A 27,066-nucleotide genomic window follows, 5' to 3' on the forward strand; every position below is an offset into this window, starting at 1 on the left:
AAGGTCATCCTCAGCTATGTAGACAGTTGGAGGTTGGCCTGGGTGTATGAGAAAGACCCAGTCTTAAAAAGCCAAAAATTAAAATAACAACATAAAAATAAAACAGTAATGAAGTAAAAAAAAAAAAATACAAAACCTTTTAACTGAAACCCAAAGCCTTTATGTAAACACCAAGCCATTTTCTCCTAATGTATCTGTGTTGTTTTAATTAGGGAAACAATAAACACAGACCTATCCAGGTTTTTAAATATGTATGCATGTGTGTGTGTGTGTGTGTGTGTGTGTGTGTGTGTGTGTGTGTGTGTGTAGAACTGTGTTTCAAAATATCATCCTGAGTGAGATAACTCAAACTCAAAAGGACATGAATGGCATGCACTTTCTTAGGAGTGGATATTAGCCATAAAGTACAGGATAACTATGCTATAATCAACAGACCCAAAAAAAGCAAAGTTACAAGGAGGGCCCAAGGGAGGATGTTTGAATCTCATTCAGAAAGGGAAATAAAATAGGCACTGGAGGTGGAGGGAGGGAGGGCGTTGGGTAGGAAAGGAACTGAGGAGGCAAGCAGGGGTGGGTATTAGGAGTAGGGAAGGGGAGAGAGGGCTGGGTGAGAGAATGGAAAGCAAAGGTGGGGGGCATCTCTGGGACATGCCAAAGACCTTGGGAGGCCCCAGGACGTCTACTAGAGGTCACCCTAGCTGAGACTTCTGGCAGCTGGGGAGTATGGAGCCTGTAGTCAGGCAGGACTTCCAGTGGAGGGATAAGGACATCAACCCACCCACAAAACCTTTGACCCAAAATTTGCCCTGTCTACAAGATGGGCAGGGACAAAGATGGAGCAAAGATTGAGGGAATGGCCAACCAATGACTGGTCCTACTTGAGACTCATCTCGTGGGAGAGAACCAATCCCTGACACTATTAATATTACTCTGCTATGCTTGCAGACAGGAGCCTAAGCATAACTCCCCTGAGAGGCTTCACCGAGGAGCTGATGGAAACAGATGCAGAGACCCACAGCTAAACATTAGACACAGCTCCTATGGAAGAGTCGGGGGAACAACTGAGGGAGCCGGAGGGGTCACCGACTCCACAAGAAGACCTACAGAGCCAACTGACCTGGGCCCATGGGAGCTCACAGAGACTGAACCACCAATCAGAGAGCATGCACGAACTGGTCCTAGGCTCACTGCAGATATGTAGCAGATGGGCAACTTGGTCTTCATGTGGAATCCCGCCACAACTGGAATGGGGCCCCCTCTCTGACTCTGATGCCTCCCTTTGGACCTCGTCCCCCTAACTGGGCTGCCTTGTCTGGCCTTAGTGGGAAAGAATGCACCTAGTCCTGCAGCAACTTAGTGTGCCAGGGGACCCATGGGGGAACCTCCCTGTTCTCTGAGAAGGAAAGGGGAGAATGGGGTGGAGGGGTGTGCGAGGTGGGGACCTGGAGGAGAGAGGAGGGAAAGTGAAGGGGAGCTGCAATCAGGAGGTAAAGTGAGTAAATAAATTTTTAAAAAAAAAATCAATATTGGTAAATAATGTTGGAAAAGAATTAGGTTTCAAAAATAACTTTGATTGCTTAATTTTTCGAGTTCAGAGTTCAAGAAGGATTCCTGGCAGCAGGTGGGTAGTTGGAGTAACTGAGGTGCTGGAGCATCGCTACTGTCTACTCAGTGTCTGTTTCAGGGCCATTCTGTTTCATAACCTAAGAATGGAAGTGTGCTTTTACATTTTCTCCAGCGCCTGTCACCACCACGACCCATGTAGAAACAGTTGGGACTAACATATGCTCCTCTCTGGAGTTGAGATCCCTGTATGCCTTTAATGCGATGAGTCATGGTCTTTTCCTCAATGCTGGGAGATAAATCCTGGCTCCTTTCCTCCCGTTTTAATTTCTGTTTTTAAATGAGAAGCCAAGGCAAATCACTAAGCTTCCTTTTGGTCACCTAAAACTAACCCGAGGGCAGTGTGTTTCTGACCCCATATTAAAACATTAAAAACAAGAGTGTAATTGTTTTCCTTATATACCTAGCTTACCATCTTTTCAAAGTAAATGAGAAATAAGAAAGAACACTGGAGAAGTTAAGGGGTGGGTGGAGTCAGCCTGTGTCAGAAAAAAGCAATCATGAGAGCAGTACTAATGAGCTGTGGCCCCCTGAGCCAGAGCAAACCGAAGTTTTAGCCCTTTCCCAACACAGGGAGGGTGTTCACTGGTAACAGACGAAAGTTTGTCATTAATGAAAGATGGCTTCCCCTCTATGTCCTCCGTTAGACCACAGAAGTGACATCTAAGATCAAAGAGAAGTTGAGAGCAGGCACATATACCCAGGAGCTGTGTGACCTGCCAGGAAGTAGCACCATCCCCAACTTGCTTGCTGATTACTGTTCAAAAAACTCAACATCATGGTATTTTCATTTCTGGTCACCTTCTGATGGTGAATCCTGTATATGTGTCCAAGACTCATCCTGAAACACTATTTTGGGGTGAAGTTTTCATAACTTAAAAAAACAGACACACACACAAACTGAAGCTCTTTTGATAGAACACTGCAAAAATTAAATTATTGCTTACAAAGGCATCTTCAAAGATCTAATTTAATAATGGGATTCACAATTTTAGTGTTTAACCCCAGAATCCCTACCACTGTGGTGAATATCCTGATAAAACCACTAATGGTCAAAATGTTTCATTCTAAAATTATCCTCGTGTGGCTTGTATAATAGTTTATTAGAGTACAAACTGCAGTTTAATAGTCAATTTGGAGTATTCAATGATCATCAAAATTTACCAAAAATATAGTTCTTAACTGTCATCTAAAAATGAACAGAAGCACTTAAAGGTTAACTATTTTATTTTATTTTATGTGTATGAGTGTTTTTTCTGTATATGTGTTGGTGTACCATGTGCGTGCCTGGTACCTGAAGAGGTCAGAAGAGAGTATCATATTCCCCTGGAACTGAAGTTAGAGATGGTTGTAAGTCATCATATGCATCCTGGGAATTTAACCCAGCTCCTCTTGCAAGAACACAGAGGCATCTTTCTGGTCCTTAATTTTCATTTTAATATATCAGCTTGTTCTTTAAAAAAAGAAGGTAAACAAATATTTGATATCAATAGTCAGTGTCACCTACCTTTGTATTTTTGAGGTTGACAGCTTGAATAGCTAAGAAACATAAATATGTTTTATTGGCCTTGCCTGACACAGATAATTATGCTTTCATAATAAATATGTAAAGCAATAAATTTTGGCAAATAAAGTTCTCTAAATCACTCAAGTTTAATATTATAAGCCATGAGAGTGTTACAAGATTTCCTCAGGTCATAAAAATAATTCCCTCTATCAAAAACTGTCTTTCCTCGGATTTTCATCAAATCAAGTTGGCATTACTGCTGGGGGTCAAATGACCATCTCACACATCCTCATCCTAAGGAAGGAGGGGCAGTGTTTCAGTCCTGGGATGAAGCCCATGGAACTAGGAAACCTACCTCTGTGATTTGCTAGGTCAGCTCATTCTTGTAGTCTAGGGCTGGAAAGACGGGAGTATTGCATAAAACTGGTCATCAACACTGAGTCATTCTGCACTTTTAAAGCTCCTTATTGGAAAGGGTGCCAGTGTAAGCTCAGGAACCTAGAGAGTGAAGGGCAGCTCTGAAAACTAAAGTGCGGCAAGCTCAGAACATTTAGATGGTGCTACATCCTGGCAGGTCACTCCTAGGTACACGTGCCTGTTACTCAAAGAAAAGCAGCTGTCATGTTCCTTATAAAAATTTCCTGGAATTATCTGAGATAATCCCAGGAAGAACTAGAGTTCTTAGGTTAGGCAATTGATCAGGAACTTAGTTTTCTCATTGGAAAAAAATGCCAGAATTCCCTTCTTCGCTGTGTAAAATACACTACTGTGTGAATTTAAGCATACACTACTGACAATGGGCCATATGTGATGGGCTCAATGTGACCTATAGCTGATTCATTGCTCTAGTCCAGAACACCTTTGAGCTGAGTTCAGAGGTTGCTCACTCAACTGACACCAACACATCAACAAGCCTGATGCTCATGGAATAGCTATCTAGTGGTACAGAGGCTTTGTTCTGGTCTGACATTTCTTTCTGCTCCCTGAATAAAGTTTAAGTGTGATCTTTTCAAACTGTTAAGAGCTGGGAAATTTTTATACAGAATTACTAACGACAAAGACGAAACCCAAGTCACCTGGAGAGTTTGTTTTGATCATTTAGCAAGTCTAGAGTTCTATAGATCTTTGTTAAAGAACCATTTACAATCCACATCTTTAAGTGGACAGTGATTACTCTATATTTAAAGACAGTTATGCTAGATCTGGGTAGGGATTTAAGGTTTACCGCCTGTATTGTCCTTGGAGCGGGACCCCTGAGCCCAAATCTGCCTATCATAATGTTCTACTTGTAGGCTTCTAGGACCCTCTGGATCCTTCTACTTTGCCATTCTCCCATGCTTCTCTCATCTAGAGTCCCACTAGAATGTCCTCCCCTCTGTCTCGGTTTCCTGGTAAGTGAAGGCTTTCGAACACTCTCCACAGTAGAGTGGAGAGTGGGATATGACTTTCTCACATACTCTGGTGCCTCACCTTTGACCATGTCCCCTGGAGGGGGAGACCTGGTGGCACTCAGAGGAAGGACAGCAGGTTACCAAGAAAAGACTTGATACCCTATGAACATATACAGGGGGAGGTAATCCCCCTCAGGAACAGTCATGGGGAGGGGAATAAGGGGAAAATGGGAGGGAGGGAAGAATGGGAGGATACAAGGGATGAGATAACCATTGAGATGTAACAAGAATAAATTAATAAAGGAGAAAAAAAATAAAGACAATTATGCCTCAAGATTCATTCACCCTTAGTCTAAAGGGCCAAATATCCAGGAAGAGCTACCATCATTTTACAGTAGTAGTAAAGCCAAAGCTATACATGAATGACCTTTCTAGTAAAAGTGAAAATGTACTCTTATTAACAAGGTTCCTCTTGAAACAATCACATACTCAGCAGTAAAAGAAAATGCATAGCTTTCATGGTGTCTTACATTCACCTGTGTAGATACAAGTGCTAAGTAGAGCGATCACTTGTATGGTAAAACTAGTGATAGTTAGAAACTAGCTGATGCTGACAAAAACCAGAGACACCAAAACCCGATGATCTATTTGCCTACTGCCTTCAATGAGAAGAAGGCAACTGGTTAGAGCTCAGCCCATTGTTTATGAGAACATCCCAAATAGAGCACTTTCAGGTGCTCAGTGTTTCCTCAAATGGAGGAAGAGTAGAGAAGTTATTCTTCTATGGCCTTAATACTTTACTCTTAAAGGAAGAGAAGTGTGGCTTTTGTTAAGCTATTCCTTGGTTTTATGTTTTAAACATAATATCCTGGGTGAAAGCAGGGTGAGTGGGGGGATGTTGAGTTGAGGATTACAATGGCTCAAGTGGCAAAGTGATTGCCATGCAAATCAAAGGACCAACTGTGGATTCCCTGTAAAGCCCACATGGAGGAATCTGCTGGTCAACCAGTCTACATAAATGCCTGAGCTGAAGCTTAGTGAGGGGATTCATTTAGGAAGATGGCTGATATAGACCTCAACCCTTCTAGACATCTAAACACATACAAAAATATGCAGAAGAGGGAAGAGAGCTCCCTTGAGCTCTAATTCATAGGTAAATCTTGGCATAAGGCACATTTCTACTTGATGTTTTTGATCATGTACGAGAGAGAGAGAGAGAGAGAGAGAGAGAGAGAGAGAGAGAGAGAGAGAGAGAGAGAGAGAGAGAGAGATCAAGACCTCCAGCATGCTAGGCAAGTACTTATGACTGAGATAGATCCCTAATCCCAGTATTTAATTTCTTTCTTAAATCTACCAGTATCTAAGATCTCCTTATTTTAGGAATTACATTATTATCTGTGCTTAATGTTGTAAACACAGCTGAATATTACAAGAAAGGCTCTGTGTCTTCACAATAAACAATTTAGGTAAGGATAGGTTAATTGTTGATAATGCTATTTGGTTTTCTATTAGAAATGTTATAGAAAATAACCTCTCCTCGTGGCTTAATAATATATTTCTTCCCAGAGTAGTGAAGATATATGCTTAGTCTAACGTCCTTGTCTCTAAAATTATATGAGCCATGGCACAAATTTAGCTTTTTAAAAACTTCTAAATTATACCCTAATTTTTAGTTTTGACCAATGTAAACATGGCGGATGATGGCATGCTATAAGCCACCAGTGTCAATTAGCTTTAGGAAGGAAAGAAGCATGGCTTTGAGAAGCCTCTGTAGGCGTTAGCATGTAGACCAACTCTACTTCAAAGTGAAAACCAACCACATGAAGGTATAAATCTCATCAAAATGTCATTCGCACAAGGATAGGAAAACCGAGTGATAAAAAAGAACAAAAGGTATAGTACGCCAGAGGTAATATTCAAGATGATGCAGAGATATCCCTATGCTGTCTTTGGCATATTGTAAATTGAATTTCTTATTCCCAAGTTATTAAAGGCTAGAGCTGAAAAGGAGAGACAGGCAGACATGAGACACGCAAGGGAAATCTGTCAATATATACTTTACTTAAATATATGCTTACAGGCACTCAAGGAATAGGCAAATAAACACTGAAATAAGAAGTCATTTTTGGCTAAATCGCCAAGTATTATCATACTTCCTCTAATGAAAAGAAAGCAAAGACAAACAAAATTCATGAAATATACTTTATCTTCAAGAAACTAACCTTCTGTAAAGTTATCTGCTTTTACAAACCTATAATCTCATTCAGATATTCTCCATACTGTATCTAGTTTGCCTCCATGCATTGCTATAAGTCTCTAAGGAGTTTATATAGGGTACTATCCATTCCTTAGACACTTACTCTCAAGGACTGCCCAGTAGCCGGACACTGTGGAAATTTGTCTGGCCTCAAGAGAGGGCTACTGCACTGCTCCAAAGTACTTCTATAAAGGCTAATCAAAGGTTTGTGGATTTGTAAACAGTCTTTAATTGGGTCAGTTAAACAATCTCTTCTTTTATGGGTGATAGGGTGGATGCCCTGAGTTTGGGAATGGACTGTGAGCTTGAGAAGGAAGAATGAAGTCATGTACATTTCATTGTACAGAATCTTTCTTTGTCTGTTTAGATTAAAAGATGCTTTGAACCTCTTTTCCAAAACAAAGAACAACAATGAAACCTAATCAAGGGAGCAGTTGAAGGAGGAGAGCAAGAGATTCTGTGCCGCCAGACAAGACTCTGAAGAGGCATTGGTGACAGAACAATGCCAAGAGAAGATAGATGTAGCCAAGGTCCTTATGCCCAGGAAAAGTTAAGGTTAAATTTGTGCCTTCAATGAAGGTAAATGAACCCCTCAGTTACCTCTTATTTAACAACAAAATGGGTACCACTTGCTGTGAAAGGAACACCAAGCAAGTTGTTTTGGGGAAGCACTGAAAAAAGACTGTAGTTATCAGTTTTTTTTTTTTTATAAATAGCATTGTTCATGTCCCTTGTGGGCTTGTTATGGGGCCTTCCAAAAATACATCTCTATATATTTTACTTCCCAAAGTTTTATGCTATACAATAAAATGCTATTATTTGAGGAGAAATGGGAGATACTCTAAAAATCAAATGTTTAATGAGCTACACCAAGTATAATGAAGACATTTCAAGTTCACTTAACCCACTAAACTGTTTTTTTATTTTATTTTATAAGAACATAATGTTAAATTATGTCCCCAAATTATAATTCTCATAATTTGGAATTGATGGTTATCCCCATACCACTGCTGTCTTTAAAAACTGGCATGGCTAATTTCCTTATCTCTGTTCAGTTGTACCAAGGGCAGAAGCATGCCCCAATCTCCTGATGCTCAAGCTCTTGGTCTTTTAGGTACTTAAAGTCTGTAGAGCAATCTTCCTCAGCTGGTGCTGCAGGTGACTCCATCCTTAGTAGACCTAAAAAGGCCTCCTGGTGTTCTCTCCTGCTACCCAGCTCATGGACAGTGTAGTGATGTTGCGTTGGTGTCCTCCCCTTCAGGATACACATCTGAGTCCTTGTGCCCCATGACCTCTCTGCTACCTTATTGGGTTCAGATGGTCACCACACAATCTGCCACAAGGGATGCTCCAATGCCAAGAGCAAATTGGCATCTGACCCCAGGTTCATGACTTGAAGTCTTACCGGATACACTGGGCGTGGGACTTTCACTGCCACAATTTGTGTACAATAAGGCCAAAAATCAGAGTGCAGCGACTACATTCAAAGCTGCATGGACACTCTTACTTCAACTTAATTTAAGGAACTTAAGGCCTGCGCAGCTAGTTCTCTCATGAGCTGCCTACCTCTCCTGCCCCTCTGAGGAATACTTTTATTTCATTTAAAGCTTACTTCACCTTTCCTCTGGTGTCCACTGGTCCTTTGGTTGAAGAAGTACCCTAACCTTAACCACCTTTCTCAAGGATGGAAGTGCTTTTCCAGTTTTCATATAAGAAAACAAAAGGAGCAGTGCAGTTGACACTACACAATGGTGCAGGATGGGTAGATAACAAGCCTGATGTTTCAGTCCTCCTGGGAAAAGACCTCTCACTCTCTAGTCCAGCAAACCTTCCTCCAGTGTCCTGCAGTCCCTGGCCTCCTGTCCCCATCTCATGATTGTCCATGTCCCCCACTACTCCTGCCCTCTCACCTTGACCAAATAACCGTACTCTTTAACTTGCAGCTTTCAGACAGGATGTTCTCCATTCCTGGCCACTTACCCAGAAGTCTCACTTCATCTTAAAATACGACTTCTCCAATGAGGTCCTATTTTTATTTCTCAGTTTCCTAAACAACTTGAGATTTACCTTCTTCTTATATGGACTCAGGCATATCTAGCAATCATTTGCCTTTTTTTTTTTTTTTTTTTTTGTAAGCACAAGGTCTCTGCTGGAGGTGCCATGGAAGCAGGGCAGGGGCAGCTGGTTCTGTTTCATTCCCAGTACAGTTAGTTCCTAGACCCACACCTTTCACCTAACCAACATTCAGTAACAGAACAAATAACATTTTATATGATTTTATATGATATAAAAACGTGTTTTTATGAGCAGGTGAGTAACTCACAATCACTTACACATGAGGGCTGAGTGGTTTTGGTCTCATCTTAAGCATGACTAAGGGAGATGGAAAAGGGAAGGCACTTACCATGATTCCAGTAAGCAAGCAGACTCCTTTCCCACAGTATGTGTTAGGTACCATGTCACCGTAGCCGATGGAGAGAAAAGTTATTGATATCAACCACATTGCTCCAAGGAAGTTGCTAGTGACATCTTGTTGATCATGGTACCTGAAAAACAAACAAATAAACAAAGCCAGCGTTTATAACAAACCTCTAGGACAGCATTCACAGTATCTTCTATAAGCTCTTCTGTTTAGATGTGCTGAGAAATTGCAAACATAAATAAAATGGAGAACCTGCCTCAACTTAAACAATAGCCAAGAAGAATAATTTGTAGTATGAGCACCAGGCTTCTCATTGCTTCAGGATAAAACACACACACACACACACACACACACACACACACACACACACATACACACACACATTTACCTTTGTAGACAGAGTCTCAGTATTGCGTGATTCCTGACTGATGTGCCCAATCTTTGTGACAATGTCCCAGTCTTGTGCTACATGTGTAATAAGTGAGAAGATGCATGCGGGTCTTGTCCTGGGACTACGTTTACTACCTTTGTTGTTGCATTGTCCTCCTCCATAAATTCAGGTGGAAGCATGTACACACTGTCTGATACATGCGCACATAATAATCAGGCCATGTTGACTACAAACCCTGGAAGAATCTGCTGTGATTGAAGTTTCGCAGAGTTGCCATCTTTAGTCTCTGAAGCATTCAAACCTGAACTGTGGTCACCAACAGAACTCTTTGCCTTTTTACCCACCCCTCCAACTGTGGCCCACCTGCCCTTCCCTCTCTGGGACACTAGATGGGAGTCCCTTGCTTTCCTCATTTCTTGCTGTGCCTTCTTCTGAATACAGAGAAGCAAAGTTGTACTTTGTACTGCTACTTGTACTAAACAAAGAGAGACAGGCTGGTGTGACCAGAACCCAGGCACAAGGAGGAGTGAGGACAACTAACTACTGCATTCCCTTAAGAAAAGGATGCCCAAGAAGTAACCACTGTGTCCTAGCTGTGGTTGTGGCTGTAGCTGTAGCTGTGGCTGTAGCTGCCCATTCACAGGATGTCCCAGAAAGCTATCCTTGTTTAAAGAGAGGCCAAGAGGCATTTCCAGCATGCCATGGAGAGCAACATTTCCACTGATTATTTTTGTGGCATAATGCATACAAGAGATATAAGAATGTGGTTAGTGCTAGGCTTAGCTGTAATGTGATCTAAACAGTTTCCACACACCTCTCTGCTTTAAAACATAAGGAGGTTAGCGTTGGCTTATGCTCCATTAGTGATATCAAGGGGCATTAGTGAGTGCTCCCTGGCAAGCTTGCTTGGGGAATATATCAGCCCACCTCTGCGCTGTGGGCTTCATAGGGAGATGAAAAGGAAAACCTCATTTCTTTTTCAAATTTTATTTGTGAAATGAAACTTCTTGACAAAGCATGATTTACTTAAGAGTTCTAATCTCCCACAGTCGATGTGAAAATAGATTACGTTAATTTTATTCTCAGTAGGGTCTCATCAGCCCCTCCCTTTTAACATGTAATATTTTACATCCTAGACCATCACTGGCTGAAATGAGTATACTCTTGGCTCTCCTTATATTGACAGCTGTGTCTCAGACAGTGTCACTTTCTAGTCTCAGACACGCACTGGATGGAATCTTCATTTTGAATGACTTCCATATCTCCACGGCAAGTACTAGAATGTGTATCTGGTGGGTGGGTGGGTTTTCCTTTGGCAGAAAAACTAAGTGCAAAGAAGATTTGCTACTACAACTCAGGGTCTCTGGGAATGCCTTTCTCACTACTGCCTCTGAGGAACACTCAACCAGTAGATATCTGCTCTCCTTTTAGCACCTTGTATTTGTTTTTTCAAGGGTTGGAGCAGTGCATGCCCACCAATGGGAACCTGAAGAACTCACTGGAAAGGTCACGCTTGCCCTTCTTCAGTGTGCTCACCTTTGACCTCCCCCTTCTTCATCCCTGGACCAGATGCTCTGATTGATGCCACTGCATTGTTAGTGGATATTTATAAAATGTTGTGCTCCTTACACTGTGTCAGAAACCATAAACGTATAGGGAAAAGGCCTAATTGGAAACAAGTATGCTTCTGAAAGTTGAGATTTTATACTTGGGATTCCACAAATTATCCTCTTTGCTTATGAAATAAAACTGTCTGAAAACAGCTAAGAATGGGGAAAAAACTCACACTAATGTTTATATTACATTTAGGCAGGCTCAGTTGTGAACAGTCAAAGTGAGGTAATTAAGGACCAAATTAGACACTATTAGAATAATCACCTGATTTCTTTCCTAGCAACTCAAACCCAAATATTAGACTCATCAACATGGTGACTCTATTGGCTCAAGCATGCCTAGGTTTTGAATCAATGCCAGAATCATACCACCATAAATTATTAATGCATATAATTAAGACTAAGAGATAGTAACCTTTTCTTATCGTAGTTCACTTCACAGACAGGTCAGAGAACCCCACTCTTTTTCACAAGAAAAACTGAGAAAAGATAGGATGAAACTGCTCATATGGTAGAGGCAATCTTGGCCCAACAGGAGTGCTAATTTAATAATTGAAAAAATACACTAAATAATATTAACACTGGTGAGAGAAATGCCTAATGATGTCATCAGGCTTTTAAGACAAAGATGTCGAGTGTTCCAGCAAAAGACACTTATGCCGCTTTCTGCACTCCCAGCATGCTGAGCTTTGTGGACTTAAACAGCTTTAAGGTCTGAAGAGGGCTCCCTCCTTTTAATTTCTATGCCATAGTCATCTCTTCACTCACTGCTGACCGTGTCTAGCACAGTTTAACAGTAATGACTGCTTGATGGTAAACTGAGCCTTTGCTCAGCTTCTCAGGGGTTACCTTCACTAAGGGGGAGGCTGGCCCTGCCCAGTACTCCCACTGGCCCTCAGTACTGCCCAGCAAAAGCTAGCACTTATGATTTCTCTTTCAGAGTTCTCCTTCTCCAAACCATGCACAGGTCACTATGGTACTCCAGCTTTGGCCTGTTTCCTCTTGGTATCCTGCATATACCTCTAACAGCTTTCAATAAATGTTCATGTGGGTCATTAGACATGTAATATATAATACACTCATCTACCCTGCCTTGAGAATCAAAATAATGAATAATTTGAAGACTAATTTGATTCTTCACTGTTGCCTAGTTGTGGGAAAATTACAGAAGGGGGTTGAAGCTCATTAATTAATGTGGCAGTGTCAGATCTGCTCTCAGCCCAAGCTTCCCTGGGTCACATGGTCAGCTGATAGTCACACACAGATTTAACAAACAGAGAGAAATGGTTCTTGCTCATCAGTCAACATGAATTGTATTTGTAATGTGATATCCCAAGGTTTATGCACAACTATTTCTACAACAGCAAAAAATGATTCCATTGGGGATAGTAACAGCTGACAAACTATTCATGAATGCTTCTCTATTAAGCATTTTATTAATATTAGTAATGACAAAAGTATTTCAAATGTCAGTTCTGGCCTTATATTTCAGACTTGGTTATATAATGAAAAGCATTACAGAGACTAAATGCTTGTGATAAGCAATTTCTCTGCCCAAACCCTTTCTTTCCTGTAATACGATTGTGATTTATGCAACCCAATAAAAAGATGTAAACTTCGAGCAATGAAGGGAAAGTGAGCGAGGGACCATGGAGGAGGAGGAAACTGTTAGACGAATGATCATGTACCCTGTTTCCAGCCACAATGGAGGAGTAGGTTAAAATTTAGTATTTAAACTTCATCTCGAAACAAACATTTACAAATCCTATCAAATTTGGACTAATGGGTAACAAGATGTTGGCCAGCATCAAGAACAGACAGAGATTCTGGGGAGATGGGAAACAACTAAAATGAACCACATTCTTGTCCCACTTTAATGTTCATAGAGAGCCTGCAGAATATAGCTCAGGGAAGGAGAGCAGGTAGAGCTCACGGGCCTCCCTGAGTTGATGGGCACAGTTGGACTCTAAGGAGGCTAAGGTTTTAAGAGGCTGAAAACCAAAGAAGAGAGATCTGTAGAAAGAGAAGGAACAAGAGCTCTGCAGAGTCTCCTTGACTCTCCCAGCAAGTGGTAGGATACCTTCATAAGCAAAACTACCCAAAGCTGGAGAAACGGAAGGCTTGTATGGACAGTGACGCAGAGCCATCAGTCAGAGGCAGACTGGAGGACACGACAGGATAGTAAGTAGGTAGAGATAAAGCTGTTCCTTTAGACATGCGAGACGTCAGCTTAGGGGCATGGTATAGTCCACCAAAGAAACATTACAGTAACAAACAAAACACAACTGATGACTCAATAAAAAAAAACAGGAGGAGAAATAAAACACAGATCCCATAGACAATAGAAACAGAGAGTGGGGAATAAACAACAGATGAGATGAGTTGAGTATACAGAGCTCTAAGGCACATTTCCCCTAGTTTATCCTCAAGCACATTAAATATAAAGGGCCCAGTTATCTCCACATACAGAGATATCAAGTACACAGGGAATGGGTGAGGTACAAAGGTGATAACAGAAGGACTGACAAGGAGTGATGAATGGATGTGCAGGGACCTGTCCTCCTTGGTCCTCCCAGGCAACTAATAGGAAAAAGCGAGCTCATTCTTTCAGTACAAATTGAAGAATCAGGGACTCAGGGTCCAGAGATGGGCAGAAGAAATGTTTAGTGCTGGGAAAGACTGGGACTTGAGGTTTTTAAATGATGCAGTACCATACATTCCTACTTCCCCTCAGTCCCTATACCTCACCCATTATGAGAACTTGATAATAGGGCACTCAGAGGAAAGATAATAGGTCACCAAGGAGAGACTTGATACCGTATAAGCATATTCAGGGGGAGGAGATCCCCCTCAGACACAGACATAGGGGAGGGGAGTAGGGGGGGGAAGTGGGAGGAAGGGAGGGATGGGAGGATACATGGGATGGGCTAACAACTGAGATGTAATATGTATAAATTAATAAAAATGTATTAAAAAAAGTGATTAGAAATGCAAAAAAAAAAAGAGAACTTGATAATAGAGAGAACATTTTTTTTTTTTTTGGTAAAATAGTACAGTTTCAAAGAAATTGAGGATTCCATAATAAAGTATCAGGTTTACCTTTTGCCTACTCTTACTAGAATTCAGCTGGCCTCCAAATCCCCCTCTAAAATATAAATTCATAACAGTCAACACATATTTTATGCTTTCTGAGGAAAAATAGAGGGAGTGAAGAAAGGCAATGGAAGAGGAAAAAAATAGTAGGACTTGAGACAATGAAGACACACAGGAGTTACTCCGTGGACTGGTCTAAGGGAACATTGTAGTGAGACAGTGGGGGCATACAATTCAAGTTACAATCTAATCATGACCAAAGCATAATTCCTAAGCAAACTGATACAAATCTCCTAGGATGTAGAACACAAAGCTAAAGAGAAAATATAAAATAAACAACAATAACAACAAAAACATTCCCAGGAATACAGATTTAGCATTCAGCAACTGCCTTTCCATAAGACTAGAATGGAAGGGATGAAATAAAAATGTCCTATTATTTTTTCAAAGGGCATTTTCTCTAAATGAAACATTTTAAGAGAATTTGTAAAGATGATGATGATGATGATGATGATGATGATGGTGATGATGATAAACTAAGTCAAAGCATATCACTGTATAATGCAAATACCAGGCAAAAGAGAAGTTACAAAAGTTTTCAAAAAAGAAAGAAAGGAAATAGATCTAAACTAAACCCTAAAAATTGTTGTTTCTAACATTAGTTAACTATTACACATGTGTTGGAGAGATAAATCTATTTCTTCTGGTTTTGTAGTGGAGAAGAGAGCGTGGAGCACAAGGAACTGAACAGGTGTTGTTCTGGTCCACTCTGCTTGGCTTGCACACTGAACAGACACAGACCCTGGATATGGTTCACTGTGTGCTGCTTTGGAATGGAGGTGACGCTCTCGGGGGATGAGATACGCCTATGGCTCCATCAAATTTCATGGTGGGCCATGAGACCATCAGTCAGCCCTTTCACTGTAGGTCAGTTGGTGGCAAACCCGAATGTCAGTCATGGATTTAAAAGTCCATGTTTCAAGTTGTGATTCAGAGATGTGATAGGAATATACACGATGCTTCCAAACCGCAGCGATGTGCATGTGGTTTCTATTTACAGGAAAATCAAATCAAATACATGACTCAATGAAGCTGGACGTAGAAGAATGGAAAGCAATCCATGTTCAGAGGAGAGGACAGAGGAGCTGGGAGCCAATGGCTCCGACAGAAAAGGGAGCGTGCATCTTTTCCTCTCCACTGCTCGGCATCAGGGATGTTCACCAGTAGTTAGAGTCACTTGGTAGTCATTAAGAAAATACTGTAGGAAGGCATTCTCCACAGTTGAGTGGAGAGCGGGGACTGACTCTGACATGAACTCTGGTGCCCCATATTTGACCACTTCCCCAAGGTGGGGAGGCCTGGTGGCACTCAGAGAAAGAATAAGCAGGCTACCAAGGTGAGACTTGATAGCCTATGACCATATAGTGGGGGAGGAGATTCCCCTCGGTCACAGACATATGGGAGGGGAATAGGGTGAAAGCAGGATGGAGGGAGGAACCGGAGGATACAAGGGATAGGATAACAACTGACATGTAATCTGAATAAATTAATTAAATATATAAAAAAAAATACTGTCAGAGCTGGGCAGTGGTGGCACACACGTTTAATCCTAGCACTTTGGAGGCAGAGGCAGGCGGATCTCTGAGTTACAGGCCAGCCTGGTCTACAAAGAGAGTCCAGGACAGCCAGGGTCTGTTACACAGAGAAACCCTGTCTCAAAAGACAAACAAACAAAACAAAACAAGAAAATACTGTCAGGGCTGGCGAGTTGGCCCAGGAGTTACGAGTACTTGTTGTTACAAAGGACCTGGGGTCTAGTCCCAGGCCCGACATAGAGGCTCACCACCTCTTCAAGCACTGGCACGTGTGGTACACAGACACACACAAAGGCAAAACACTCATGAACATAAAAATAATAAAAACATATATTTAAAAAAGGAAAATATTGTCCACTGCTCCTCAACTAATTAAGCCCAACTCTCCCGAGGTGGGGCTATGACATAGGGACGGGTTTTCTTTTAAGCTTCTAGGTGATTTTTAGTGTGTCATAAGGTTACAAAGGCAACATTTAGCTATTCCTAGTCAATCAGATACTAAATATTTCCATGTATAAAGGCACCTTTATAGGTACAGAGAATGCATAGATGAATCAGAAACTGTGTTCACAAACTGATTTTAGGTAATAAAGGGGTAGGAATCCTAATAAATGCATAAATCTGGTATAAGGAAACGGAGGGAAAAATACATAGAAGACATGGAAAGTAACAACAAAAACATGTGACACTGTAACATAGATGCCTTCAATCAGTTCTAAATCGGGATTAAAATGTAAAATCCCGCCATTACAAAAACCGTACTAAAAGCCTGAGGGTGCTCCAAGTACAAATGCTGCAGTGATGTGCAATAGGGAACAACGCTGGAAACCGGTCTCCAAACATTGCTTCTGAGCAGAGCCTGAAGGGCTCCAAGCCATGACTTTCTCAGGTCCTGCCTCTGACTCCTCCTTTCTGAGCACCAGTGAGTATGAAATGTAAGTCTGAAATCTTAGGAGCCTGAGGATTCCAGAGACATAAGGCAACAGAAACAGCAGGTGGAGACAGCATAAAGCTATTTCTTTTTTTTTCTCCTTTATTAATTTATTCTTGTTACATCTCAATGGTTATCCCATCCCTTGTATCCTCCCATTCTTCCCTCCCTCCCATTTTCCCTTTATTCCCCTCCCCTATGACTGTTCCTGAGGGGGATTACCTCCCCCTGTATATGCTCATAGGGTATCAAGTCTCTTCTTGGTAACCTGCTGAGGGGGAGACCTGGTGGCACTCAGAGGAAGGACAGCAGGTTACCAAGAAGAGACTTGATACCATAAAGCTATTTCTAAAGCCCAGCTCAACTTTAGGCCCGGACTGGCATGAATGTTCCTAAATTATGTAATTCTTTATTGATCCAAAGTGAATTTTTATTACCTTAATTTTATTTGGTTCCTTTGACTTTATACATTTGGAAAATTTTCTTCTCTTTTGATTTAGAAGAGAAAAGATCTCTTTCTCTCTCTGTTCTCTCTCTCCTCTCTCTCTTTCTCCACCCCCCCTCTCTCTAGCTCTGTAGAATCTATGCTTTCTTTCAACCTTGTCCTACAAGAGTTTTATTCATGCTTTTGATATAGAAGATTTGCTTTTGGGTAGATGCCATTGGTGGATATGTTCTCAGCAAATAAGCTGAGTCGAGCTTAAAATTAAGCTTAACATTCCCAAGGAAAAAGAGGCGGATGACAGAACACACACAGGTTTTCGAGATTGAATAAGTCCGCTTATATTTCTGTGAAAAGATGACAAATATGTTTCATCGCTGAGTCTAGTACTCACTTATGCTAGAAGTGACATGAGCAATGTCTTCTGTTTCAGTAAGTAAATACTCTTAGATCTGAACACACACACACACACACACACACACACACACACACACACACACACAAACACACACAGAGACAGGCAGTTATAGTTATTTGACTATTTTTAAAGCTTCATGCTCAAGGGTGGGAAGACATTAGCATCCTATTAACAGAGAGAAAAGACATGTTATCCTTCAGATTCTCTTTGATTACGGTGGCTAGGGACATCTCTGCACAGCTCTCAGAGAGAACTTCCTTCCCGGGTCATGGGAATGAGTCTGTTTCCTAAAAGTAAAGATGAAAGACCCTGAGGTCTGTGTTCTCAACTTGAAAGATTTGTCTGAACTGAAAAGACCATTTAAGCAGTGGATCTCAAACCCAGCAGAACTAACGTCCTCTTTTAAGATTTTTGAAATGAAATTCAATACAATATACCCTTATGCATACATGTTTTATGAAATAAAAATAAATCAATATCATGTCCTAACTGTATTGTGAGGTAAACAGAAGTCACTGAGAAATCATACATTACAATCGCTAGATACACCAGCCAGACTAGCCCAAAAGAAATTAGAAGAGGCCAAGCAGTGGTGACGCATGCCTTTAATCCCAGTATTTGGGAGGCAGAGACAGACAGCTCTCTGAGTTCGAGGCCAGCCTGGTGTACAGAGTGAGTTCCAGGAAAAGCCAGGGCTACACAGAAAAACTTGATCTTGAAAAACTAGAAGAAGGAGGAGGACGAGGAGGAGAAGAAGAAAAAGGAAGAAGAAGAAGAAGAAGAAGAAGAAGAAGAAGAAGAAGAAGAAGAAGAAGAAGAAGAAGAAGAAGAAGAAGAAAAGAAAGAAATTGCTTCCAAACTTGCTTTTCCCAAATACACAAACATTTGACTGCAGGTCAGTCTGTGAAAAGTATTGATGTATTGTTTCAGCAACTCATATGCCACAGGTCCTACTATGAAAGCTGATATATTTTTGGAAAATTTTCTAGTCTAAGTCTAAATAAAAGAAATTCTGATATTCCCCAATTTATATTTTAAAATTAAATGTCTATGACAAGTCAAAATATTTTATGTTTCATGGCTTTGTTTCTAAGCTAAAAAGAAAAAAACACAAAGAAAAAATTTACATGAAAATGCTCAATAGGTCATTTCATGGTCAAGTGGGAATAGTTATTAGGGTAAGTATGTCCCACAAATAGAAAATATTCCTGACCCTAACTTGGGACAAACAAACAAAACCAAGAATTTTTTTAAGGTATTGTGAGAATTTCCTAGGGTAATCCTAGGGTATCTGATTTTCTAATAAAGACCTCAGAAAAATTAATAGCAAGACCTGGAAAAGCCAAGTGTGGTAGCACAGGCTATGATCCCAGAGAAAGGTAGAAGATGGGGGACCATCTTAAAATCCAGGAATACATCTATAGTAAGAGCTTTTCTCAAGAAACAATATTTTAAAAAAAACCCACAAAACCCACACCTGCAGGTCAGTGAGGCAACACAGTCTGGAATTTGGCATAAAAGGGTGTTTTAAGGAACTGCACTGCATTCTCAACACTCATGGGAATAACAAATGGCAGAAGACATTGTAACTGTGACTGACTGGCCTTCTCATCCAAGGTTCTCACTGTTCCTGTTTTTTCCCTAATTTCCTAACCGCACTTATTTTAACTTTCCAGGGAGGCCTCTATCTATGTCACTGCATGTGCTGTGAGGTCCTCCAGCGGAAGTGGACTCTAGGAGAGAGGCAGTCATATCTGGCCACCCTGGAGAATCAAGCCTGAAATCAAGCTCACTAAAACATACAGCATAGTCCCCATCCGCCACAAGGCAGCCTCTGTGCCTGGCAGAGAAGGCAGGTCTGCGTTGGTTGCGGTGGGTCCTAGTTCTGGATTTTCCATAATGGGTGACAGCAAGCTGGCAATCTGCTGTACTTCTCGGAGGCCAAGGGCAGTCACTAGGTGGCAGTGCCACATCAGCTTATTCTCACCTTCACTCTGGCTTTACCTAGCTGGCGCTGGAGCCAGGAAGGGACATGGAGAGATTCCAGGCAGTGAAAGCCCCTCTCCTGGACATTCTAAAAGCAGGTGGCAGTGGGACATCAGTATCATGGGAGAGGCAAGTCAACCTGGTCACTGTACTCCTAACCCAGCAGCCTGGGAGTTTCTCAGAATCTGAGAGGCCTCTGAGTGTGTGGTTTGTGATATGTGGTTGGGACAGGGGTAAGAGGGGATTTTTCTGGGTGGATGCTGATCCATTCTAGACCATCTAAGGTAGATACAGTTTGCAGCATTGTTTCCCATTTCAAGGGGTTGGGAAGGCGGGGAGTTCTTCATGTCAAAGGCCAGACCCTAATGGCCCATCTAAAAAAAGAAAAAAGCCCCACTCAATGTTTCAGACTAGGCCATGTTGGATGTGAATCAGCATTTGAAGATAGCAAAGGCACCTGAGAGACAGAGAGAGAGAGAGAGAGAGAGAGAGAGAGAGAGAGAGAGAGAGAGAGAGAGAGAGAGAGAGAGACAGACAGACAGACGGTGGGGGGGGGGGGCAAAGGAACTCACTGACCTCATCAAGGATCTGTGAGCATCAAGGTAAAGAAGAGAATTCCCACAAGCATGCTGGGTTCTAAGGTGGGCAAGGCCTTTTGGAGTCTGTGAAAGAACACATAAAGACAAGGCATTCTTTCCTGGTGTTTCCCTTCCTGACCCAGGCCAGGTAATGTACCTGAGGGCTCTTCTAAAGATTTGCTTTCTTCTCCACGACTGAATGCTTTGCTCTCTGTCTGTGACCAGTGACCCATAGACAAGAGAGAAGGATGGGGGAAAAAAGAGGGGAAGGGAGATAGAGGAACAAAGGAAAGACACAAGGACTATAAGTCAAGAAAGCTGTAGGGGTTGAGGGTCTATCAGCCACAAAAGTATGGAGGAAAGAAAGAAAGATGGACAACCAAAAATCTGGATGAAAAATAGAACGCCTCGCAATTGTTCTTCTGTGTCACTCCCCTCTCTTTCCCAGTTGTCTCTTCTGCTAACACTATACTTCTATCTTTATGTCAGCAGGGAGCAGGAGGTCCCTTGCTGTGTCTATAGGGACTATGAATCCTTGAGAAAATTTTGACAGCGCTGTTCAGGGCTCTCAATCAATCAAAAAGAATGCACCCCGCTGACCCAAATTCACTTCCTCTACAGGGCCATGGCTATGGTAGGCGGTCACCATGAAATGCTATTAAATTTTTAATTTTGAAACTACAACAGCAAATAAGAATTGCAATGTGGGACATACAATGATAAGATGCTCCAGCCTCTGTCCCTGCACACTTCCCTGCACTCCTAGGGAAATGGAGCCTTCCTGAGCACCATTGCTTTACGATTTGGAGACAGATAAAGAGCCGAGTCGGAAAACGGATTCACCAAACCCAGAACAGAGCAAGTTCCCAGAGCCTGAAGCTGAAGGTGACTCCAACAAGGCTGACAAAAAGGACTATAGATTTCTTCGGGTAATTTTGAAGGGTTACCAGTGACATTTTCTCATTTTGACTCAAAGAATTAATTTCAGAGTACCTATTAAAGTTACAGCTTGGACGGTTAAAATGGAGTTTTGGACAGTTTTAGGAATTTGAAATGGTTATCAGAGACTGTTTCCCGAAGGTTCTCATCTGCAGGGAAAAAAAAAAAAAAAAGGAGAGAGCATATACCTGGTGACTGATCTATACACCCATCTCACCAAGGTCACTGGCAAGATTAGCACCTATTAGAGCAGCCAGTAATTTCAAATGGATACTTAAATTAATTTTAATTTTACCAGAATGAAATAAAGTTTGCATAGAGAAAATTTTTTTCTTACACAGAAAATGCAGGACTCAATGCTAAAGCAACATGCAAAAGAAGCATCCAGTCTTTGTTTTGCAGGTGAGAGAGGGAGGCCATAACCAGTATTCCAAAAATCAAGAAAATGAACTGGTGTGCTCAGTTGGTCCTCAGTTGTATGGTGCTTGCTGGATGTCTTTCAGTACAAGCACTTGATGATTTTTTTTTCACTCCCATTAAACTACACCACACGCATGTGAAGCTGCCAACCCAGAGATGTCTCCTATTAAAATGAAAAGCTCAGGGTGATGATAACGCCTTGGTCTAATTCTGCAGCTGGATCTAACAGTGTCGACGGTTCACTGTGGTGATGGTGAAGGGTTAGGTGTCTAGGGAAAACTTCAAAAGGATCAACACCAGCATCTCACCAAATCAAGCTAGGAGTCGCTGTGTGCGCAGTTTGATAATAGCAGTGATAACTGACAGTCTCAAAATGAGTATCTGTGTGTGTTCTACATAGACCTTCTCCAGGCAGCTCCCAGAAAATGCCTGACCTAGAAACATAAAAACTAGACTAGGTAAGAACTGCATCATAGCTGCCTAAAAGGAGTCTGCACAGAATTAATGAAAAAGTTTCATACTGGTGTAGAGCTGGCCAACGGGAGTTTTTCACTTCGTTTTGATGAACTTAAAATTCATTCGAATAGCTATATGGGATTACTCGCTGCCTTGTTGGACAGCGGATGAGAAGTTGAAGTCATGGCAACAGAGGCACAGAACATGCCATCATGACAATGTAGTAGCAGCAGTTCATCCACAAAGACCCTGAACATCTTCTCTGCCAAAGTGAAATGGGAGAAAGGACTATGACACAACTTCCCCATCACAACCCCGATTCCCAGATGCACAAACGATAGGTACATTGGACATAATGTTCGATGCTTCCCTCTCACTGGGTTGTTTATTTTTGTGGCTATGCATCTTGGGTAAAGAAAAGAAGTCAAATTGAAAGAATTAATGAATTTTGACTCAACTCTGCATATTAATTTGTACGGGTGTGTTGGTTTCTCTAGTACTTTAGTTGACTATGGCAGGTGCTGGGGACAGAGGGGAACCCTGTTCTTGCCCAACAGTTCTGATGTCCATCAGCAGTGAGAGATAGTCTTAAGCCCCAGAGGAAGGCAATTGATCCCTTTCCCCCTTCCTTCTTGTCATGTCCATCCTCTGGGATACAACAGTGTGCAAGGAGGGATCCACAAAGGAATGGCTATGGGATAGATCCCCCTTGACCAAACACTGTTCAGATGATTTTAAATACTAAAGTCTTCCCATTATCAGTTATCCACACTCTGTTTACCAAGTATTTTACTGAAAAAATAAAATGAGCAGGCTCTCAATGTATGTATTTACAATTTTCCATATTGTTCAATTATAGGCATGTGGACAGAAAATTATTAAAAAAATCATTGAACAAGTGTAGAGATGAGCTCTTCATTATTTTCTATGTTTTATGTATGGCAAAATTATTTCCGAATAGATATTCCCATGGTGCAGCACTCAAGGTTTAAAGTAATGAAGCAGGATGCAGCCCATTTCCTTTCCCGTGTCTGACTTAACAAACATGTTTGTTTTCTTGTCATATAGTTTATTTGTAAATAACATTTCCATAAATTCTCTTGCTAATGTAAAGGCAACTGAAGACTTCATAAAAGTGTGACTACAAATGTTGAAAAAAGATGTCAGTGGTAACTGCCATGATTTTCCTTAGATGAAAGTAAAGCACATTGTGGGGAGTATTTGTTCAATAACATATTAATGATCTGTTTGGTTCCCAATGTATTTATAATATATGAGCTGATTATTTTGAAATTATTAAGCAAGTAGCTTCTAATATATTGTTCAGGGAATATCTCACACAATTTCTCTTTATTGCTCTATGTGTGTATATATATACACACGATGTATATACATTTATATATAACAGGTGGAATTCAGAATTATAATCCCAAACATATATAATATGAAGCAATTGAATTTAGTTTTCTAAACACAAAGGACACTGTGGCCTTGACATATGGCTTTGAACAGAATCCAACGCACCGTTGACGAATACCTATGCTGTCTAAGTCACTGGGCTCAGTGTAGTACGTGGTACAAAGAGAGTTAGTTCAGGAGGCTCTTGAGGATGGCTCAAAAGAGAAAAGGACTTTTTTAAGTTGTGCCTGGTTTCCTGACTCATTTGATGGAACATGACGCACTGTGTCTACCAGAACAGGCAGGTACACCCTGGGCTGTGCTGAGGCTTCAGGTCAGCACAGTGGCCAGATGTCTGTAGGTGCTCTGTCTCTTCTAAATAACCCCACACAGCACTCAGCTGGCTTTCCTTCATATCTTCCCATCTGTTCAGCTCCTGTCTCCAAATACCAAGCTGCCCCAAGATGGAGTTGTCTTTACCTGTGCCTCATCCTCAAAATCAAGGAGCCATATGTTCTGACACATACACCTTCAAATGCTCCCAAATTGAGCCATTGTTCTTGGCATGGCTCCTGCTTGCCTCTTCCATTTTAGTTCTCTGCATCCTGGGCTCCAGCTGAAGGACTTTTCATTCATGGGACACATGCTGCTCTCACTCCTAAGGGTGCTCACATGCTGCCCTTCTCTTGTAACCATTAACTCTTTCTCAGCTCAGCATCTTTTCCTTCATAGTCTACCTCCAAAGTCACTTCTCGGGACTGTCAGCCCCTCTCCTTTCAAGAATGGGCTGCTGGGCCACATGGTACATAGAATCAGCCCCATGCTCTTACACCAACACTCACCTAAAGGGTTGTCACTGTGTCTGGTTCAAAGCCCTATGCACTGGGTTAGAGAGAATGGATGCTAACTGAGAAGACTGATGCTTAACACAGACTTATGGTGAGTGAGGCTGACCCCATTTCCACTTTCTTTTTCTAGAGAAGGGATGACCAAGGCTGAGGCACAGAGCAGGCATCTTAGTAGTATACCAGTCTTCCCCTTTCTTGCTATCTTTCTAAACTGTTCTCCTCACAGTGATCTGAAGAGTTCCTAAAACATTAAGTTTGACTTTTGTTACTTTGTCTCTTAACCTTGGGTGTATCTAGACACCTAGAAAGAAAAGTTACTTTCAGTAAACTAAAAATTGGCTTCAAATTCACTGTTCTCACTCATCAGCCACATGTCTGAATCCATCACTTTTGCTCCTTTGCTTCTAATTGTCCTTAGCTGACATCTTCATCTTCAACATTCTTCCCATCCAAGAAGTATTTCCTATTCCCTGAGGCAGGAGTCCAGATGTACAGCACAGTACTTGTGCTCAATTACAATTTTACTTTGTTATTAAGCCACCTGTCTCTTTCCACTAGCCATTGAACACCCATAGGGGATGTCTCTTCAACCCCACTGATGGACTCAGTACTTGGCTCCCAGTAGCAGTCCAATAAAATTTACATAGTGAATTAGGGAAAGGCAAAATCCTATAAGCTCAATAAGGAAAAGAGATCTCAATTTAAAAATTAACTGCTTTAAACAGGAACATAGAAGCAGCATCAATCAAATGGAACAGAGTCATATTTCTGTTATGTAGCCAAATAGAGATTTATAATTTTAGATTATTCACGCCAATGCATCCAACTGTAGCTTTCTGTTTTCTGTTATCATCCTAGCATTTACTGATTGTTTACTTGAGTCACAACAAGAAGGAATTAACAAATGTGAAGGAAGCCTCTATTTTTTTATATTAATCTCAGCACAATAATTCTAACTCCATGGAACTGGATGGAAAGTATTATTAATACTTCCCCCATATAAAATAACATGTTCCTCAACTGTAATGAAATGTTTTAAGCATCTATTAACTTGTGGTCCTTGTACATCTTGTTTTTATACTACTAAGTTGGATTTTTGACTGCAGAAGAAAATATTCTTTATATAATACTATTATAGTAGCATTTTGTGAGTCTAAAGATACTGATGCATGTGACAATGAAAATCACGTGATGAATGCTAGTAACAGCCTATGGGAACTGCACACTGAAACAGAGGACAAACTGTACTTGTGGCATTGGTGGTTGTAAACAGGGACATGCTTAAAATCAACATGTTCTCATCATTAGAGTGTCTGCTGCCCTAAAGTGTCCTCGGAGCTATTCAGAAGAAGACATTGTGAATACCCACTTGCCTGATTTAATGGTGATTAATAAAACATCCAATTTTAACCAAAACCAGAATTATCCATAAAAAAGACGTTATAACTCTTTGTCAACAAAGAGACGACAAAACAGAATAAACAAAAAGCTCACACAACTCAAAAGGAAAAAAAAAACAGTACTTCGTCAGTTTCAGTTTAGGGACAGGTAGGAAATTAGGCTACACTAGCGAAGATATATCATATTCTTTTTCTCTTGGTATTTTTGTTGTCCATTTCCTTATGATTAGGACTGATAAGTGGAACTAAGAAGCCTCTAGTTCAATTCTTCTTAATAGCTAAGAAACTGACACGTGTACCACTCTCCCAGGACACGGAGCCTATGGTCAAGGGATGAGAGTTTGCACTTCTGCCTGTTGATGCTCTGATACACGGTGAAGCTTTGCTTGGCATCTCAGTAAACCTGAGGCTCACAGCCTGGCATCCAGGATTCAGTACTGGCCACCCATGGGTTTATTTCATGTGCCTTCACAGATTATTTCTACAATAAAAATTTTAAAGCTTCTAAAATCAGTGCCCTTCATTAAACTGCTTTCCTGAGAGCCCTTAAGGGCAGAAAAATAATTTTAGTAAAATCCATTTATTCATAGAAAATTAAATATTTCATGCAATGGATAATTTGAGATCCTTGTGTTCTTTTTCTTTTTTAACTCTTCCATCTGATTTAGACTCAGGAAGCAAGATATTTCTTACGTAACCCTCTATGAAGCAGCTCCTGATGACTCTCAAGTTCTTTCTTCATGAGAACAATGAACATTATGTGGCCAGATGCCGAAAATAACCCATAAGACTTCCACTGAAGCAGAAAAATTTTAAATCAACTGTTAGCGCTGTGTTAAAGATCCCCATATTCGTAGGCACTTAGATTACCAACCCTCCCCTTAAGAAAAACACCTCCTCCTAGTCCCTGGCATCTGGCCTCCAAGGGAAAACTGGGTTTTTCTTCATCACCTGGTCCTTGCTGCCATGCGCCTGCACAGAGTCGCTGACTGTGTGTCCCCCTCAGCCTTCCCTGTGTTACAGTCTTATGTCCTGTCTGGATGAAGCGTATCATGTTGCCATAGATTGTTTTCCTCTTGGCATGAGTCTCTTTCGAATCCTAACTCCCCTTAGTGTACACATCTCTCAGCTTTCACTCTAGACTGGAAATCCCAAATGCAGGCCACAGTGTGGGCCTCCCAGGATTTGGATTCTTAGGTTTTTGCAGCATATGTCAAGCACGTTGTAGAGACCAGAAGCTCGTGGGGGAAAAGTGCTTAAGGGCAGAAAGGAGACAGTAGGATATGAGCACACTAACGGGGGGGGGGCACGGGGGGGGGATTCTCTAATACCAAGGAAACTGAGTCCCCACCTGGTGA

General features: G+C 41.3%; 1 protein-coding gene across 1 annotated transcript in view; it reads right to left on the minus strand.

Moving 5' to 3' along the window:
• The window catches only part of KCNN2 (potassium calcium-activated channel subfamily N member 2), a 136,013-nt gene that overhangs the window by 25,434 nt on the left and 83,513 nt on the right, over window positions 1-27,066 (minus strand). Inside the window, exon 5 of the mRNA XM_084778411.1 lies at window positions 9,183-9,324. Within this exon, the coding sequence (XP_084634537.1) occupies window positions 9,183-9,324 (142 nt within the window). The remainder of the gene's footprint in view (window positions 1-9,182; window positions 9,325-27,066) is intronic.

This window comes from Acomys minous, assembly GCF_964271855.1.
Source record: "Acomys minous genome assembly, chromosome: 4".
Classification (NCBI taxonomy): Eukaryota; Metazoa; Chordata; class Mammalia; order Rodentia; family Muridae; genus Acomys; species Acomys minous.